The sequence below is a fragment of the Ipomoea triloba genome, chromosome 14 (genome assembly GCF_003576645.1).
Source record: "Ipomoea triloba cultivar NCNSP0323 chromosome 14, ASM357664v1".
NCBI lineage: Eukaryota > Viridiplantae > Streptophyta > Magnoliopsida > Solanales > Convolvulaceae > Ipomoea > Ipomoea triloba.
This window is the reverse complement of record NC_044929.1, coordinates 13642157-13660511: the sequence shown is the minus strand read 5'-3', so window position 1 is coordinate 13660511 and position 18355 is coordinate 13642157. Positions and strand designations below refer to the sequence as shown.

The 18355-nt window shown below is 33.0% G+C and overlaps 2 protein-coding genes, 1 long non-coding RNA gene and 2 other non-coding genes across 5 annotated transcripts; 3 read left to right on the top strand and 2 right to left on the bottom strand.

Moving 5' to 3' along the window:
* Positions 1 to 326: 326 nt before the first annotated feature.
* TRNAA-UGC lies at positions 327 to 399 on the bottom strand. The gene has a single exon. It is a non-coding gene; the product is annotated as a tRNA-Ala (tRNA).
* Positions 400 to 464: 65 nt separating this feature from the next.
* TRNAM-CAU lies at positions 465 to 536 on the bottom strand. The gene has a single exon. It is a non-coding gene; the product is annotated as a tRNA-Met (tRNA).
* A 3256-nt stretch (positions 537 to 3792) lies between these two features.
* Positions 3793 to 4963, top strand: LOC116004405 (G-type lectin S-receptor-like serine/threonine-protein kinase RLK1). The gene has a single exon (XM_031244444.1). It carries the CDS (start codon positions 4411 to 4413, stop codon positions 4927 to 4929), a length of 519 nt encoding a protein of 172 aa, XP_031100304.1. The 5' UTR covers positions 3793 to 4410; the 3' UTR covers positions 4930 to 4963.
* Positions 4964 to 5894: 931 nt separating this feature from the next.
* LOC116003982 (G-type lectin S-receptor-like serine/threonine-protein kinase RLK1) lies at positions 5895 to 6260 on the top strand. The gene has a single exon (XM_031243925.1). The coding sequence runs from the start codon at positions 5895 to 5897 to the stop codon at positions 6258 to 6260; it is 366 nt and encodes a 121-aa protein (XP_031099785.1).
* Positions 6261 to 13786: 7526 nt separating this feature from the next.
* On the top strand, positions 13787 to 15650 carry LOC116004407. Its single transcript, XR_004094792.1, has 3 exons — positions 13787 to 13977; positions 14818 to 14956; positions 15057 to 15650. It is a non-coding gene; the product is annotated as an uncharacterized LOC116004407 (long non-coding RNA).
* Positions 15651 to 18355: the final 2705 nt, after the last annotated feature.

Sequence of the window (18355 nt, the reverse complement as noted above, 5' to 3'; positions counted from 1 at the left end):
TCAACTAATGTTATCAACAAGTCATTCCCTCTAACACAATCAGGTAATGTTATCAACAAGTCATTCCCTCTAACACAATCAGGTAACAGATATCAACTAACAACCATTTACCAAATAGGGCATTAAGATGGAATTTTCTTTTCCAGAAAAAGCATTTGATTACTGGTGCATAAATTTCATAATGACTAAATGTAGACAATATTACATTGTTAACCAGCGAAAATCCCTTTTCTTTTGGATATTGTAATCAATTAGAGGTAGCGAGGGAGTTGAGCTTCAAAGTGATTTATTAAAAGTACATTATTTGTGTACTAAATATACACTAGTAGAGATGCAGGGGATCGAACCCCGTACCTCTCACATGCAAAGCGAGCGCTCTACCATTTAAGCTACATCCCCTAACTCTAGCATTTGAGCTACATCTAATAGAGGAAGATATATTTTAAAAAAGACAAAAGCAACTCTATCAGAGCCAGGTTTTGATCCTGGGACCTATGGGTTATGGGCCCACCACGCTTCCGCTGCGCCACTCTGATTTTGCTCTTTTCTTGAACTATTATATAGTTATTTAATTTGGTGAAGTATTTATCATTTGCATCCGATTTGGTTGTGAAGGTAAACGCAATTACTAAACTAATCATTTAATTATTACGGAATAAATATTTATTACTTGAGATAAAGTTGATAACTTCATTGAAGAGTCCCATAAAAAAACAAATAAATAATTTCACATTACAAGTATTTGTAACTTGAATTCCATATTTCCACTGCTAATGTTAGGAAAATGCTTTGTTAAACTCTAATACACATGATAATGTGTCTATCTTGAGTTTTGCTTGTACAACAATTTTAGATCAATTAGTACATATTTTTTATGTAATTATATCATCATAAAATTATTTTAAAATAACTTCGAATAAGGTCAAATGTTAAATTTTGACAATAATATACATATTAATCCTTACAATAGTGCACTTTAAGGAGAAGCCTCGACTAAATTAATTTCTTTCTCTCTTGACTTTTAAGCTTGGATTTTTCTGTGCATTCTTTCTTGATCCCTTGGTTATTTGTTCTCCCTACTCCCATAGGCTATTGTAGCATGGTGATATTTCCTAACTTGAGTCCTATCTTTTCTTATTGTGTTAGTTCGTATATTAAGTGTGTTGATTTGCCCATCCATGTCCATGAGTGTGATTGGATTCTTATGTGTTCAAGGCTTTGATTTCTAGAAGTTTGGTAATTACACAAGTACATGCCATAGTGTCAACCCCTTGCTGAATATCAACTTTTCACCCATAATCCTTAACCACTGCACTATTTTTGCAACTATCAACGTCAAAATGTTTTTTTTTAATAAAATGTATAAATAATCGTTCTTATTGGACAACGCTTTCACCTCCAATGATTTTCTCGACCAAACGCCAACTTCTCCCGTTTTTCGGTACAATTAGTTTTTTTTTTATTTAACAAACGTTTATGTTGCACAAAAATACACGACAAAAATGCAAGTCCCACTTGTGTTTAGTGTATATATATTGGCACATGCAAGTGGACTTTCGTTTTATGTATTTAACATGAAAAGAAAATTCTCAAAAATAACAAACTCCAACGGGACTTGCATTTTTTTTTTAACCATAAATGCAAACTCCAATAGAGTTTTTCATAGGGTTGTCCAAGATTGAAAAAATATCATATTTTTGTCCACTACTTAAAAAAAATGTCATATTTCGATCAAAACCCCATCTCTTCTCTTTTGATACCCCCATTTTGTGGGTCCAACTCCTTCATGACTATACATATAATTTCTCCCCGACCTTATTTTCTCTCAAATCATTCTCTCTTTTCTTTGTAGGCCATATACTCCTATGTATCATCTGTTATTTTATTCACTTTGCTATTATTATAATTTCAAATTTTTATTTTAAATCAAAATAAACTTAAACAAAAAGTAAAATAAATTTTAAATTATAAAATATAATTTCGTAAATTAATCAAACAATTAAAACCACATTAAAATTCACATACAAAATAAATTAAAATTAGAAGCAAATACAAAATATTAAGCAATAAATATACCAAGAATTAATACAATTAAAAATTTTAAAAATAAATTTAACTCAAAATTCTTATGGTCAAATTTAAAAATAAAAAATAAAAAAGAAATCAAGCCGTTGACTTGATTTCTTTAGTTGTTTATTATTATTATTATTATTATTATTATTATTAATTTTTCAATAGAGTGGAGGATTGTCCCCCACCCAAACAAAAAATAAAAATAAAAATAAAAATTTACGAGCTGACACGTGGCTAGCATGAAGGCATGCAATTGGCGCGTGCATGTCACGTGTGCCTTGCATGACAACCTTCGAGGGAATAGTCTTCGGAGGTTGTTTATTCCTTCACCTCCATTCCTTATATCTTTCTTTTTCCATTTTTCTCTATCTTTTTCCCTTCCATTAAGATACCTTATAAGAAGAAGTATTATAGTTTTGAGGGAAACAGTAATACTTTTACATTAAAATTTAATATTTAAGGTTAAACTAGTTATTTATAAGAAAAAAGTGTAATAGTAATTAAAAATAAATTGATTGATTGTTACTTATGGTAAAATAATGTAATTCTTCTTATGAGAGAGTATAATTTTTCTTAATGCAATACTTTTAAAAAAATAATAATATATTTAAATGAACATGTAAAATTAATGGTCGAAAAGTTTTTTATGAGTAAATTCTAATCCTTATGAAAAATCTAACTCACCTCATCAAAGAGCATTAATGAGATTGTTACGTAGGAGATTTTGTCATTTGAAATGCAGGTGGAAATCACAATATAAATACACTGAAATTGTCCCACCGCGTTTTTGTATTTGAAGATTTCAAAACCTCTAAGTACTCTGACTTTTTTTTTTTTTTTTTGACTATTCTGCAATTTGTTGTCAGAGTTTCAGACTTCGAAATTCCAGTGAAGTCTCTATTTTTTAAGGTAAACCTAGTTATTTCATTAATTCATAACATAAAACGTTTACATCAACGATCAATGAAATGGTAAATCATTCCTTACAGTCAGACATAGAAACAACTTTTCTAACTATACTATAGAAAACTTGAATCGCAGACTGTTTCATAACTAAGAAGCTATGTTCCTTCAGGGAGCTTAAAGCTTCATCAAAGATCTGAGTCTTCGTCATCATTCTTTTTTGCTCGCCTAGGATAAGATCAACACTTGCCGAAACCAAACTAAATGATTTATGCTAATGAAAATGAAAAGCTTGTGAAAGTACCCGAGAGAAAAAATGCTCGTGAAAACGAGAGGAAAACACAATAATAGAGAAAATAAAAAGTGGGTAAAGTCAAAGTAGGGTTGGGAGTTCAAGACTAACAATACAAACCCCAATATCTACCTACTATTATTTTATTCAAAGGGAAAGAAAACGGAAGAAGAAGATCAGTGGCGGTGGTCAGAGGCGGACGGAGCTGCGACGGTGGTCGGGGCGGAAGAAGAGCGAGAGCAAACGTAGAAGGTGACCAAAACCGTTGGCTCAAAGCTCCATTAGAGCTCCGGAGGCCGGCGGTGGAAGCCCGTTGAAGTCTCTATTATTAATTAATAATGCAAATTTATTCAATTTGACAAAGTCAATAGTTTATTATGGGACGTTTCTCCATAACAAGAAGTCAGGAAACGTTATTATTACATGCACAATATAAATGATGCTGATTTCCTAGCTAGCTTCTCTAGTATTGTCCTAGCTAGCTAGCTTTTTGCTTTCCTTATTTGCTCACTTTTGCAATGGGGTACCCCCTTAATCTTCTTCATCTTCTCTTCTCTACGCTTCTCCTCCTTCTATTCCACACTTGTGCTCAAAACAATAATGCTACTATAGGTGTTGGCACCACCCTTAAAGCAACTACTGCCACCACCAAACCATGGGTCTCATCACCTTCTGGCGATTTTGCATTTGGATTCCAGCAGCTTCAAGGCACAGATGAGTTCTTGCTATGCATATGGTATGCCAAACTAGACGAACGTACCATTGTTTGGCATGCTAATACTTCTGCAGCCCCAGAAGGATCAACTGTGGGGCTTGAAGCTGATTCTCCGTGACCCTCAAGGCAACAAACTATGGACGCCTGATGGGTTAAGTGAATTTAGTCAAGTTAATCATGGGTTTCTGAATGATACGGGGAATCTTGTCCTTGTGGGAAGGGATTCTAAAGTGGTGTGGGAGACCTTTGCCCATCCAACTGATACTTTGTTGCCCACCCAGGAGATGGGCATTGGCGGCATGCTCGTCTCTAAGTGCAATCAAACCTGCATCACTTCTCCTATAAGGAGCTTGTAGAAGCTACAAATGGGTTCAAGGAAGAACTAGGCAGAGGCGCTTCTGCAATTGTATATAAAGGGGAAATAATAATGTCATCAGTGCAGGGTTCCAGAAACATTGTTGCAGTGAAGAAGCTAGATCGAGTAGCTCATGATTCAGGAAAGGAGTTCATGTCCGAGGTAACTGTGATTGCCCAAACGCACCACAAACATTTGGTTCGCCTACTCGGGTACTGCGATGAGGAACAACATCAAATCCTGGTTTATGAGTACATGAGCAATGGCACTCTAGCAAGCTTCCTTTTCGGCGATCTGACACCTAGTTGGAGCCAGAGAACCAAAATCGCCCTAGGCATAGCTCGCGGCCTCACTTACCTACACGAAGAATGTAGCACCCAAATCATTCATTGCGATATCAAGCCTCAGAATATCCTTCTGGATGATTACTACAATGCTCGGATCTCAGATTTCGGGCTAGCAAAACTTCTGAAGATGAATGAAAGTCGAACCCAAACTAACATTCGGGGGACAAAAGGTTATGTTGCTCCCGAATGGTTCAGGAACAATCAGAGGCGGAGCCAGAAAACTCGACTTGGGGGGCCAGTGTAGTAGAGAAAAATTTACGACATTATAATTAACCATACTATATTATTATTTATACCATACATTATTGTAATTACTATTGATAATGATTTTTAATTATATTCTATGTAATAAAGTATGAAATATATAATTATATGAGTACGATTGACACGAGTGCCGATCATTACTTTAGAATTTTTTCACATAACACAAAATATTATAATAATAATAACAACAACAACAACAATAAGAACAACAACATTTATTTAAATATAAATTGTCAATTTTTATCAAATAAAAAGTTTTGTCAATTATTTTGTCACCAAATATTTTCATAATTAATTGATATTCATTTTACTGATTAACAATATTTCAAATTTTGGGAGATAAAAGACAAAAATCAATATCAGGAATTAAACAATCAATATTAATTTTTGACAATTTCAAAACTAATTATTTAAACAAGCAAATGTACATCTTCAGAGTGTAAATAAATAATTAAAACACACAATAAATCATTAATTAATTAATCAACATAACTAATAAAACTAAAGCATATATCTCAAATTTGGAGATTTTTAAAAATAAAATGGATATTTGATGCCCTCCTCCATTATTAAAATCTTGATAAAAGAAATAAGATAAAAAGAAAATGGTGACTTTAATTATTTGCTTGGTTTACTTCTTTCTATTTAATGAATTTAAACTTTAATATATATATTTTGAGTTCATTTAATATAAACATAATAAATTGTTTTTTAAAAAAATTAGAGGGGGGCCAAAAGTGTATTTTATCCCTACTATATCAATATATACATACATATTTATTAAAATATTTTAAGGTGGGTAGGGGTAGGGTGAGGTGGGGTGGGGGTTGGGGGGGCCAGGGCCCCCCTACCCCATAAGGTGGCTCCGCCCCTGGGAACTATAAGGTTACTGTAAAAGTAGATGTATACAGTTTTGGTGTGTTGCTTATGGAAATCATAACATGCATGAGAAATGTGGAGGATGTAGAAAGATGTGGAGGAGATAATAAAGCCATTCTTACTGATTGGGTCACAGATTGCTTTCTAGAGAAGAGATTGGATTTATTAGTTGAAAATGATGAGGAAGCTTTGAATGATAGGGAGAACCTGGAAAAGTTTGTAATGATCTCTATTTGGTGCATTCAAGAAGACTCTTCTCTGAGGCCAACCATGAGAAAGGTTAGTCAAATGCTGGAAGGTGTTGTTCAAGTTCCTGTTCCTCCAAATCCAAATCCTTTTACCAGCGCTGTTAGTTCTGTTTCTTGCCCGAAATCCCTAGCCCCAGCCCCCACATTTCAGCCTATCAGGATTTATAGAGGTGATAAATCATGATGGTTCATTAACTTATTAGATATGAGAACCGTGTCTAGGGTTCACAAGTTAGTTTTGTTTCTTCATTAGTATGACTCTTCTAATTATATTGTGATGTATCTTTTCTGTGAAACTGTTTTCAGTCTCTTCTTGGTTAATAAATGCTTGATTCTTCGCCAACAAAAATTTACCCTTAGATACAATGTTGTATTGATCCGGGTATGAAATTGTGGGGTTGTTATGTCGTGGACCCAGGTCCACCTTGCAAGGTGGACCTGTGGGTCTACATTCACATATACTATACTCTACATTCACAATTTGTAAACTCCACATTCACACATTACAGGATTATATGTTTAGTAACTATATTACCACTGTTATGCATTTACACATTCAAAACTCTATATTCACAGGTCCTATACTCCACATTCACAACTTGAGAACTCCACATTCACACATTACAGGGCTACAAGTTGCTAGAACTTCTTAACTCTATTACAGATTCACACATGCATAACTTTACATTCACGATTTCTAAACTACACATTCACAATTTGAAACCTCCACATTCACACATTTCTGGGCAACTCTACATTCACACAATCATAAATCTACATTCACGATTTCTATACTCTACATTCACATTTTAAAACCTCTACATTCACACATTTTTGGACAACTCTACATTCAGCAATATGTTTACTAATTTTTTTTTTTTAAAAGACAAAAATGACGTAGTTTTGGACTAGGTCCACCTTGGGTGGACCTGGGTCCACAGCATAATTTGCCGAAATTGTGTGGTTGCTATAATATTCTTAGAAGGAAATTGTTGGATGTCAAATGGTAAAATTATATTCCTTTTTATATCAATTGCTTGAACTTGTTTTATGCTTTTTTTTTTTTGTTGACAAATAATATTGGCAATAATCCCTTTGAATTAACTTGCAAACAACTAATGTTAGTTTCCCACATCCTGCACTACCACCCTCCCCCTTAACCTTCAAAATTGTCACAATGGCATAAGTGGCTATCAATTTTTACTCTATATTTTATATCAACAAATTTTAAGACCAAAATATAACTTTTAAAGTTACACATTAAAACTTTCAAAGCGACCTAAATAAGTACATTTTGAGAATCAATGCTCATTCATCAATTATTCATTTTAGGTATGTAATATATTAAATTAAACATCTCATTAGGAGAACTAGAGTATACTTTAACCATATTCAAATGGAAGTATACTCCACTGAAAATTATACGACTAATGATCAATTTAAATGCTATTTTAAGCCAATTTTTCAGCATTAGTAAAGGGGTTTGGAGAGTGACACACGGTGATGTGGTGACGGCAAGTGGGTGGATTCCTTGTAAAAATTTGTGCTAACACGTACTTTGATAAATTTTTGAAGTACTCTCTATTTAAGAGCATTCTTTATCAGTAGATATTTGAGAGTTTTTAAAACAGCAAATATCTACTTGGAGGTGAAAGAAGTTAGTTGAGAGAAGAAAAAAAGAAGCCCTAAAAAAAAGAGTTATTAGTACAATAAATGTCATTCACATATTTCAAAGCAAACTGTTCCACTTCCGCGTCAGGCACATGAAGTGCCCTGCGACAAGCCTTAGTTATTTTTTTTCTTTTAAAAATATATATATATATATTTTTTGCCTTTCCTTTTCTATTTTATCTTTCCTAATTACACTTACAAAAACTCCTCAAAAACCAAAAATAATTTCACTATTATGGATGCTCTAAGTTCGCTAAAAGCATTATATTTGAATGATCAAATATAGTGTTGTAATTCATTTTATCCTGAAAAATTAACGCAATAACGCTCTTAACACCATCAGAGGTAGCAAATTTATTTTAAGAATTTCTATTTCCTTTCTTAACTGTTTGAAATTATTTATCTAAAATTATTATTATATTTTTAAATTTTGATTAATTGACTAAACCTATAACTAATAAGTACGGAGTATTATATTGTTTATTGTTTCTATTTATGAGGTGGGTAGCTGGTTGCGACTAGAGCCGTCAAAACGGGCTTAACCCGCCGGGTTAACCTGCCCCGTCCTGCGAAAAAGGGCGGAGCGAGATTTGAAATATCTCCATGCCTATCAACTAGCTAGTTGTTTCAGTTTGGTCATTTTGTTGTAGAGAGATATTTCTTTCCTGTTCTGCAGTTAGGAACAAGGATATATGGACATCACAACAAATATTGTTAGTGGTGCTTTGGCTTTGCTGGCTTATAGCAAGGATTTTTATACCTCTACGTGTCTATTGTTTAATGGTTCAGACAGCTTGGCGGGTTATATTCCGCTAGAGATGGTATCTTTTCTAAAAGAGCTAAAATTATTTCTAACCAATGTTGAAGCTATATATTAGGCTTCTCTTAAATGCTGTGGTAGGTGGTACTCCTAATCAGATTAGCAGTCAAGGAAATCCAGCCAAGAGACTCCTAATTAGGTTGTTCACCCCATACCTGATTAAGCTTTTTTACTTGACTGTTGAGCATAAAAAGAGGCTAAGGAAGAATAGAATACGGTTAGTTTCTGGTGTAACCACTGCTACCCATCCAGCTCTACTTTTAAATGTTAGTGAGTATTTGAATAGTATGCTATGCTGAACTCTATCTTACAAGGATTGAATCATGGACATTCATTCAAAAATTAGGAGATGCTGCTTTCATACCAGCGGGCTGCCCTCATCAAGTTAGAAATTTAAAGGTATATTAGCTTAACCGTTGTCTTTGCGTTGGACTTACAACAACACTGGCCTGCTTTAAATAACAGAAATTTGACCTCAAAGACAACGGTTTTTAACCGTTTATGTGCATTTTTCTTGTAGTGATTTACCTCTCCATAAATTGTTGAGCCGGTTAAAAATGCACATAAACAACGGTTAAAAATCGTTGTCTTTAATGTCAAATTTTTGTTGTTGAAACCAAACCAGTGTTATTGTATGTCCCACACAATTACGCAAAGACAACGGTTAAGCTAATATACCTTTAAATTTCTAACTTGATGAGGGCAGCCCGCTGGTATGAAAACAGCATCTTCTAATTTTTGAATAAACGTCCATGGTTCAATCCCTGACAAGATAGAGTTCAGCATAGCATACTATTCAAATACTCAGTAAAATTTAAAAGTAGAGCTGGGTAACAGTGGTTGCACCAGAAACTAACCATATTCTTCCTTAAGCCACTTTTTATGCTCAACAGTCAAGTAAAAAGCTTGACCATGTATGGGGTGAACAACCTAATTAGGAGTCTCTTTACTGGATTTTCTTGACTTGTAAACTGATTAGGAGTACCATCTACCACAACATTTAAGAGAAGCCTAATGGCTTCAACATTGGTTACTGAACCATCAAACAATTGACACGTAGAGGTACAAAAAATCTTGCTATAAGCCAGCAAAGCCCCTTAGTGCAGAATAGGAAAGAAGCAGCCCTCTCATATTTTTTTTGAGTACTATTGACTCTGTTACACAGTAGTCTATGTTCATACCTACTTTCTCAACCAAATAAAGTACAAAGAGCCAATATCGCCTTCACTGAGACTCAACCCACCCTCTCTCATGTGGGGTGCAATCGGGTGCCATTAGACCAGGCCACAAGGTCTTTGGCATGGAGTAATATATATAACTGATGAATATATCAAAGCAACACATAGATTGAGCACAATAAAAACCAAGTTGAAAAAAATCTCATTGGAAAATCATATACATTATCAAATCGAAAAAAAAAAAAAAAAAAGATTTGAAACAGCCAAACAAGGAATCCAAATCTAGAAAGGTATTTTTGGAGTCCCTCACCATGAAAAACAAAGTAATAGATAAACAGAATGATTATATATAACAAAATAAATCATTTTGTTTTAAAAAATCATTTCATCTATTGAACAATGAATTCTTACACATATACATTCAACATATATTAGATATGAAAGATGTGAAAAATAAGTTCTAATTCTACAATGTCTGCAATCTCCAAAAAATATTTAGCTTTAAAAAATCTTACATATAATCAGATTTTAAAAAATTAAATAAATAAATAAAAGCAAAAAAAATCAAAACAACCACAAAAGCAAAAAAAATCTGTGGGTCATCGAGAGAAACATAGTAATAGATCAACAAAAATATTATAATAAATTCATATTGATCTTAGAAAACACTCATTTCAACGGATGAACAAAGCAATCTCAAACATATAATTGCTGGGAAAAAAAATCTGAGACCTATATACTCAATATCAGTGTTGTAAAAATCCCACATAGGCGCTGATTAATACCCGCCTAGGCGCTAGGCGCCGGTCTACCGCCTAGCGTATCACCTCAAATGGTGGTCTAGGCGGCTAACCCGGCTAGGCGACAGCCTAGGCCGCCTAAGCACCGCTTAGGCGCTGACCGCCTTAGCCTCCTAAGCGGCGACTAGACCTCCTAGGCATCGACTAGGCCGTCTAGTAAGCCGATTAACTATTGTTCTTTTTTTAATGGGTTATTTCACTCAAAACAACATTGAGCGAAATAACCCTAAATTGTACGAACTTTATATATTTGTTAGATTAATATTTAATATTTTAGTATTAACTATTAAAGTATAAAACTCCGTATAATTTATAATTATTAGTCTTTAAAAATTAAAAATACTTAAACAATTTTTTAAAAAATAAAATAAAAAAATACACGGGCGCCTAGGCGCCGTTAATCCCCGCCTAGGCGTTCTAGGCGCTCCCCGAGCACCCGTGGAGCGCCTAGTGATTTGTTCAACCATGCTCAATATACAATATACATGAAAGAGGTGAAACATATATATATAAGACCATTCAATGCATTTCAAAATAAAAATGAAACAAAAGAAAAAAAAAACCACTATACCTATGTGTTTAAGTGCAAGAGTTGAACTGTAAAGAAATAGATCTCTACGACGAAATCTCAAAAATGAATCAACAAGCAGATTTATGATTAGTTGCATGGCTAAAATTATTAGGGCAATGCATAGAGAACAACGAAAAGTAAGCTACAAAACACTGAAAATCTTATATATAACCAAACCTTAAAAAAAAAAAAAACTAGAGAACAAATCAAGAGTCTAGAAAGACATTCTTGATACGTCTCACCCAAAGATCAAAACAAAAATCAAAGAAAACGAGAATGGGGCAAATGAAGAACAAGAAAAAGTTCAATCTTAGAACTTACAAGACAACTTTTAAAAAAATTAAAGCAAATTTGTCTCCATTTTAAAGATTGTGTGTACTCACTGATATGTTAAACACTGAAGTTTCAATGTTATATAGGAGACAAATGACTACTGAATGACGTAAGCTCTTGCGTAACATTTACTTATATGGAAATTTTAGAAAATTAGATTTTTTTCCATTGGATAAATATTTTTGTCCATAAATTTATGAAAACTTTATAAAATGTCTAAAAAAGATTTCTCTGATTTTAGAAAATTTTAAACTACCTTTCAAATAGGGGTGAGATTGGAGTGGATTTGGAAAAAATCAGTATCAAATCCGCTAAAGGCGGATTTAAAAGATTTCATCAGTATTGTAAGAAAATCAATGTACAATATTTTGAAAATGAACCAATATTTTATTAAAAATGAATATAATATAGTGATCTAATATAATTGTATGATAATTTAATACATTAAAATAAAAATATCAATATAGGTATTATTTAAAAGTATTTAATTAGAAATTTTTAATGATATATTATATATATATTAATTTTATTTGTATATAAAAAAAAAAACTAAACTTAAGTTGAAAAAGAATATACTAAGTATTAGTTTACTGTACCTTAAAAGTAGATCATGATTCATGGTATAATAAATATTTTAGGTAATCATTACTATAAATTAAATTAACATATATAGTATTTTTGTTATTATATAATTAGGTAAAAAATATTGTAATTTTAAATTTCATAACAAAAGTATTTTTTTCGGATGGGCGGGAAAATGACACTTCTATATATATATATATATATATATATATATATATATATATATAGTAATTTGATTGATGAATTATTTTTAAATGATCATGATTGTAATTTAATTACGTACATTAACATTAATTTGATTGTTAGAATTTTTATTTTTTTGAATATTATCATGAGAGAAATTTAATTACGTATATCAACATAATATAGTAATGTTTTTTCTAATACTATAATATACATCATATAGTAATTTGATTGTTGAAATTTTTATTTTTTGAATATTCTAATAAGAGGAGTTTAATTACGTACATTAACATAATATAGTAATATTTTTTTTGAATACTATAATATACATCATATAGTAATTTGATTGTTGGAATTTTTTTAAAAAAATATTATCATGAGAGGAATTTAATTACGTACATTAACATAATATAGTATCTTTTTTAATACTATAATATGTATCATATAGTAATTTGATTGTTGGAATTTTTTTAAATATTATCATGAGAGGAATTTAATTACGTACTATAACATAATATAGTAATATTTTTTTAATATTATAATATACATTATATAGTACTTTGATTGTTGCAATTTTTTTTTGAATATTATCATGAGAGGAATTTAATTACGTACATTAACATAATATAGTAATATTTTTTTAGAATACTATAATATACATCATATAGTAATTTGATTGTTGGAATTTTATTTTTGAATATTATCATGAGAGGAATTTAATTACATACATTAACATAATATAGTAATATTTTTTTTAATACTATAATATACATCATATAGTAATTTGATTGTTGGAATTTTTATTTATTTTTGAATATTATCATGAGAGGAATTTAATTACGTACATTAACATAATAAAATAATATTTTTTTAATACTATAATATACATCATATAGTAATTTGATTGTTGAAATTTTTATTTTTATTTTTTGAATATTATCATGAGAGGATTGTAATTACGTACATTAACATAATATAGCAATAATTTTTTAATACTAGAATATACATCATATAGTAATTTGAATACAATATTACATTAATTTGACCGTTTATTTCAGCATCATTTTTAATATAATTAAAATAATTAAAATATAAATAGTAAATAGATGTCTGATATATAATTAAAATATAATTAAAGTAATTTGAATGCTATCATTTTTCTCGTGCACCGCTGGTCGTTTATTTATATTTCATTAATAAATAAGGAATCCGTGTATAATAAAGAATGAAATCATATTTTGAATATTTTGTCAATTTTAGCCATAAATAAGGAATGATAAAGAAGGTTAGAATTTCTAAGAAGAAAACTAGCATTTCTGTTTTAATATATATATATATATATATATATATATAGAATTACATTCATGTACAAACAGGCCTTAAAATAAAAACAGTGTGGATCATTTGTCGTCGTTAGATTTGCGGTTTGGACGGCTGGATGTTGTTTTTTTTTTCTTTTTTTTTTTCTTTTTTTTTTGTTTGTTCTAGTTGGGCGGGGTGTTTTTATTTTTTGTTGGGGTAGTTTTGTAATTTCGCTTGTGGGTTTCAATTTGGATCCGAGTTTTTCTCCACTAGCCCGTGTAAACCTTTCGTTATTCCGCAGTTCTCTCCTCTTGCTTCTACGCACGGTGTGTGTTGGTGTTGTGGAGTCGCCGAGGTTTTGTGTCAACGATTTGGGGGGCGTCCGAGTCAGAGCGATGGTTGTTGTTGGGGTCCAGACTAGAGCAAGCGGCGGGGACCACCGGCGCTAGGAGTCGTTCCAGGTATGATTGTTCTCCCTTTTTGTCACGGTGTTATTTTTTTTTTTATCCTTGATGTTCTGTGCCGTGTATGTTGCTTAGTTTTTGCTTGTACTTTTTTGGGGTAGACGCTTTTGGTGTTCTGTGGGTTTCGTTGAATTCTCGTTGTGGTTCTCTGGGTATGGGTTTTAGGGTTCTGTTTTTTCCGAATTTTTTGTTGGGGGTTTGCTTTTTTTTTTTTTTTTTTTTGTTGCTTTTCAGTATAATGTTTGTATTTTTTATGAGTTTTGTTGTCAATGCTGTCAATTTCGGTCCCAGTGTTGTTCAAAGTTAGGTGTTTACTTGTTGTTGGTTCGTCATATTTGCTATATTATTGTAGTTGTTGTGGTGGATATTTTGGTTATGGTGGGTTTTTGTGTGTTGGTGATATTTTACCCGTGTGCAATGTGGTGTGTGAGTGTGTGCATGTGGGGGTTTGCTACATTATTTTCGCTGGTGTGGATTATTTTTTTTGTGGTGGTGGTGTGTTTTGATTGGTGGTGGTTGTAGTTGACCCGTGTGCTTGGTGGTGTTTGGGTCTGTGCATGTGGATTGAGCTGGGCTACATTTTTATGTGCATATGTTTGCCTGTTAGGGGTCGTGCAGTGATTTTTGTGGGGTTAGGTGTCTATCGCTGGTGTGTGCGGTTATGTCTCTTATCGTGTGCACTAGTGCTCACATATGCGTGCTTAAGTGAGGGTGTCGTGCACACATCGCATTACTTTTTCATTGTTCCCATGTTCTTAATTGTAGTTCTGTTCTGTTAGGTATTTATTCTTGGATTTCCTCTAATTTTTGGCATGTCTCGTAATTCTGTTTTGGCAGATTTTCTTTCCCATTCTTCATCGTGAGCAATATTTCCTTATTTGTTTTGATTTTCGACGTTATCATTTTGGAGATTATAGACAACGCTTCGGCTCCAACAGTGAAGAAGCAGAAGTATGGAGAATCGTTGGAAGATATGGTATTCAATGAACTTTTTCGTTCTACTTATGTGGTCTATTGATTTTATTTATTTTTATTTTTTTTACTTTTTAATACCTTTTTCGTTTCTTGTTTTGCAGCAGGATATGCTTTCCGAATTCTATAACAAGGTTCATAACGGGAGGTCGATTTTGTGTGCTGGGTTGGTCCCTAAGCGTATGCAGATGCCTTGACGTGATTCGAATAATAAGACTGATTGTATGGTGTATCGATGCGCCACATAGAGTCGTTTGTTGGTCGAGGGGTTTCTGACTGGGATTGCGGTCTTATTAAGGGAGACTATAGTACCCTACACAAGCTGAGGTTGCAGTACATGAAGGAGCTTGTGGTGTCGGAGTACAATCTGCATAGAGCGAGGAACTTGCGTCGGGCATATCATTCGATCGGTGGCCCCCTAGCTTCTTGATTGGCTTCATGTTTCTACTTTGTTATGTCTAGAAGTTGGGGTTAGACTTTTTGTTGGGTTAGTGGTGGCCTCTGCACACTATTAATTCTGATATTTGTATTTTTTTTTTTTTTTGGCATGGAGTGCATGTGTTGTTTTTGAATTGTTTTTCTATTTCGTGGTCTTTTGGATATTCGGGTCTTTTTTGCTAGGTTCATTTAACTATTGGGTGATCAATTTTTTTTGGTAGCCACAGTACTTATTAATGATATACATTTATTATTTTCAACGTTGTTTTGTTTTATTTTTTTTGGGTTTTTTTCTTTTCCTATGGCTGATGTTGCTCCTTTTCGTATTTATACAATACTTATTAATAACATTTTAAATTCTCGCCATTCTCATGTGTGCACGCTTTGGGTTTACAGTATGCATGGGTGGTATGAAAGGTTTGTGTAGTCGGGGTTTGGTGTGTTTATGTGCCTTGGTGTGCGTGAGTTTTTTATGTGCCGGTTAGGCTGTGTGCACGATAGTTTTGTACCATGTGCATGGGGCTTGCGTGTTGTGTGCACACGTAACCGTGCATGTGTGCAGTATGGGTATACCGCTGATCTTCATACGGTTGTGCATCAATACTCATGTTGAAGTAAATGTTAAGTTAATCCTGTGTGTTTGTGAAGTAATTTGGTTCACATTTCAAATGTAAAAATCTTTTATACTGTGTATATCATTAGATTAGAAGTAGAAATTATATTTATTCAATTTAAATTAAATATATCCAAATGTATCTTAAATTTAAAGTATCAAACCACTCGAAATAACACTAGGGTTAATTTTATAATGTTAGCCTAAAAAAATAAATTTGAATAAATATGTTTGTAAACAAATTTTCTAAATAAACCAATATTTGTGTGCACGATAGTGGTGTACCGTATGCATGGGGCATGCGTGTTGTGTGCACACGTATTCATGGATGTGTGCAGTAGGTGTTTAGCCAATACAGATGTGCACGTTGTTGTGTGCAGACGGGGATCCATGTGTGTGCGGAAGGGGTTTTTCTTCCCCAGATTTTCTGCGCAATAGTGTGTGCACATGGATACGTAAGTGTGTGTTATTGGTTTTCCGGGTCCAATTATTCTGAGGGTCGGTGTGTGCGCATGCAGTTTGTATGTGTGTGCGGATGGGGTTCCCACCACGATTCCTACAGAACCACGGGGCGGCACATTATTATGCGTGTGCCTTCGGGCTTTCTCGTGTGCATGGCGGTGTGAAATAATTACGTTAGTGTGTACGAGTTTTGAACCCCGTACTGTGGTCGTTCTATTTAGAAATTTTCACATAGTTCATAATCATAAAATTCTCCTCACCGGACCCAAACATGATTTGTTATACAATTCTTAACCATCATGTTCTGCACTAATTTGTCTTTGTTGGCGATATTGAATTTGGAACTACCAACTTGAGTCGTTCGCATCCATTGTCGCAGCATTCGCATCCATAGTTTTTCCTCACTTCATGATCTTGGATTCTCTGCACTTCCGTGGTTGCTGTAGTGAAGGGGGTAGACTAATCCTACCAAAGTTAACTACCTAATTTGTTGCTGGAATTACATACCAAATATAATTAGATTGTTTATTACCTAATGATTTGTCTTAATTACCCTTTACTTGCATTAATCAGTGCGAATAATTCCATGGGTATATTAATCTCCAACCGTCCATCTCGTGTAATCTTGAGGCTATCATTAATCCACATGTTTGTATTTTAAGAGTGTTTACATTAGAATGCAACCCTATATATATATATATATATATATATATATATATATATATATATATATATAGGAGAGCATTCCGTTGCATATAACTACAAGTGCTATTTTTTTTGGGTTATATTTTCAAAAACTCTCCATAAAAAAATCTTCATCTTGGTTTTCAAGAATGAAGTCAAAATATCAACTTCATTTGTTTGCATTCTCTCTCCTATTTGTACTTATTTCATCATCACCTACAAATCAAAATCGACATCATAATGATTTTGATATGACATATGGGGTGTTGATGAAGAGATTGGTTCCTATGGGTCCAGACCCTATCAAATCACCCTCATCAATTTTAACAGATGATTTTGATATGAGATATGAGGTGTTGAAGAGATTGGTTCCTAAGGGTTCAGACCCTATCAAACCACCCTCATCAATTTCAACAGATGATTTTGATATGAGATATGGGGTGTTGAAGAGATTGGTTCCTAAAGGTCCAGACCCTATAAAATCACCCTCATCAATTTAACCAGATGATTTGATATGAGATATGGGGTGTTGAAGAGATTGGTTCTTAAGGGTCCAGACCCTATCAAATCATCCTCATCAATTTCAATAGATGATTTTCATATGAGATATGGGGTAGTGAAGAGATTAGTTCCTAAGGGTCCAAACCCTATCCAACCACCCTCATCAATTTCAACAGATGATTTTCATATGAGATATGGGACAGTGAAGAGATTGGTTCCTAAGGGTCCAGACTCTATTGAATCACCCTCATCACCCTGGTGAAGATATTGAATTGGTTCCTAAAGGTCCAAACCCTATCCAACCACCCTCATAAACTTTAGAATAGATAGGTGCCTAGTTGTTCTAACCTTGACCATCCTATAAGATGGAGGGGAGATAATGTTTAAAGGGAGAGGTTGATATTCAAATTATTATATATGTTTCAATTAATGCATATTTGCATCCATTTTAACGATTTCTTGCTTTGATCAAAATAATAATAATATTTGACTTTAATAATAACTGTGATTTTAAAATGTTAAAACTATAATTAATTATACTAGCAAAAGTATGCGTCTTGCATGAAAATTAATATCTATTTTCCCAAACACAATAATGATGGATATATTAAAAATGATTAATGAATAAAAAAATACACTATCGTCTCCACTGATACTTGAACCCACTCTCTTATGTGAGTGTAACCGGGTGCCACTAGACCACAA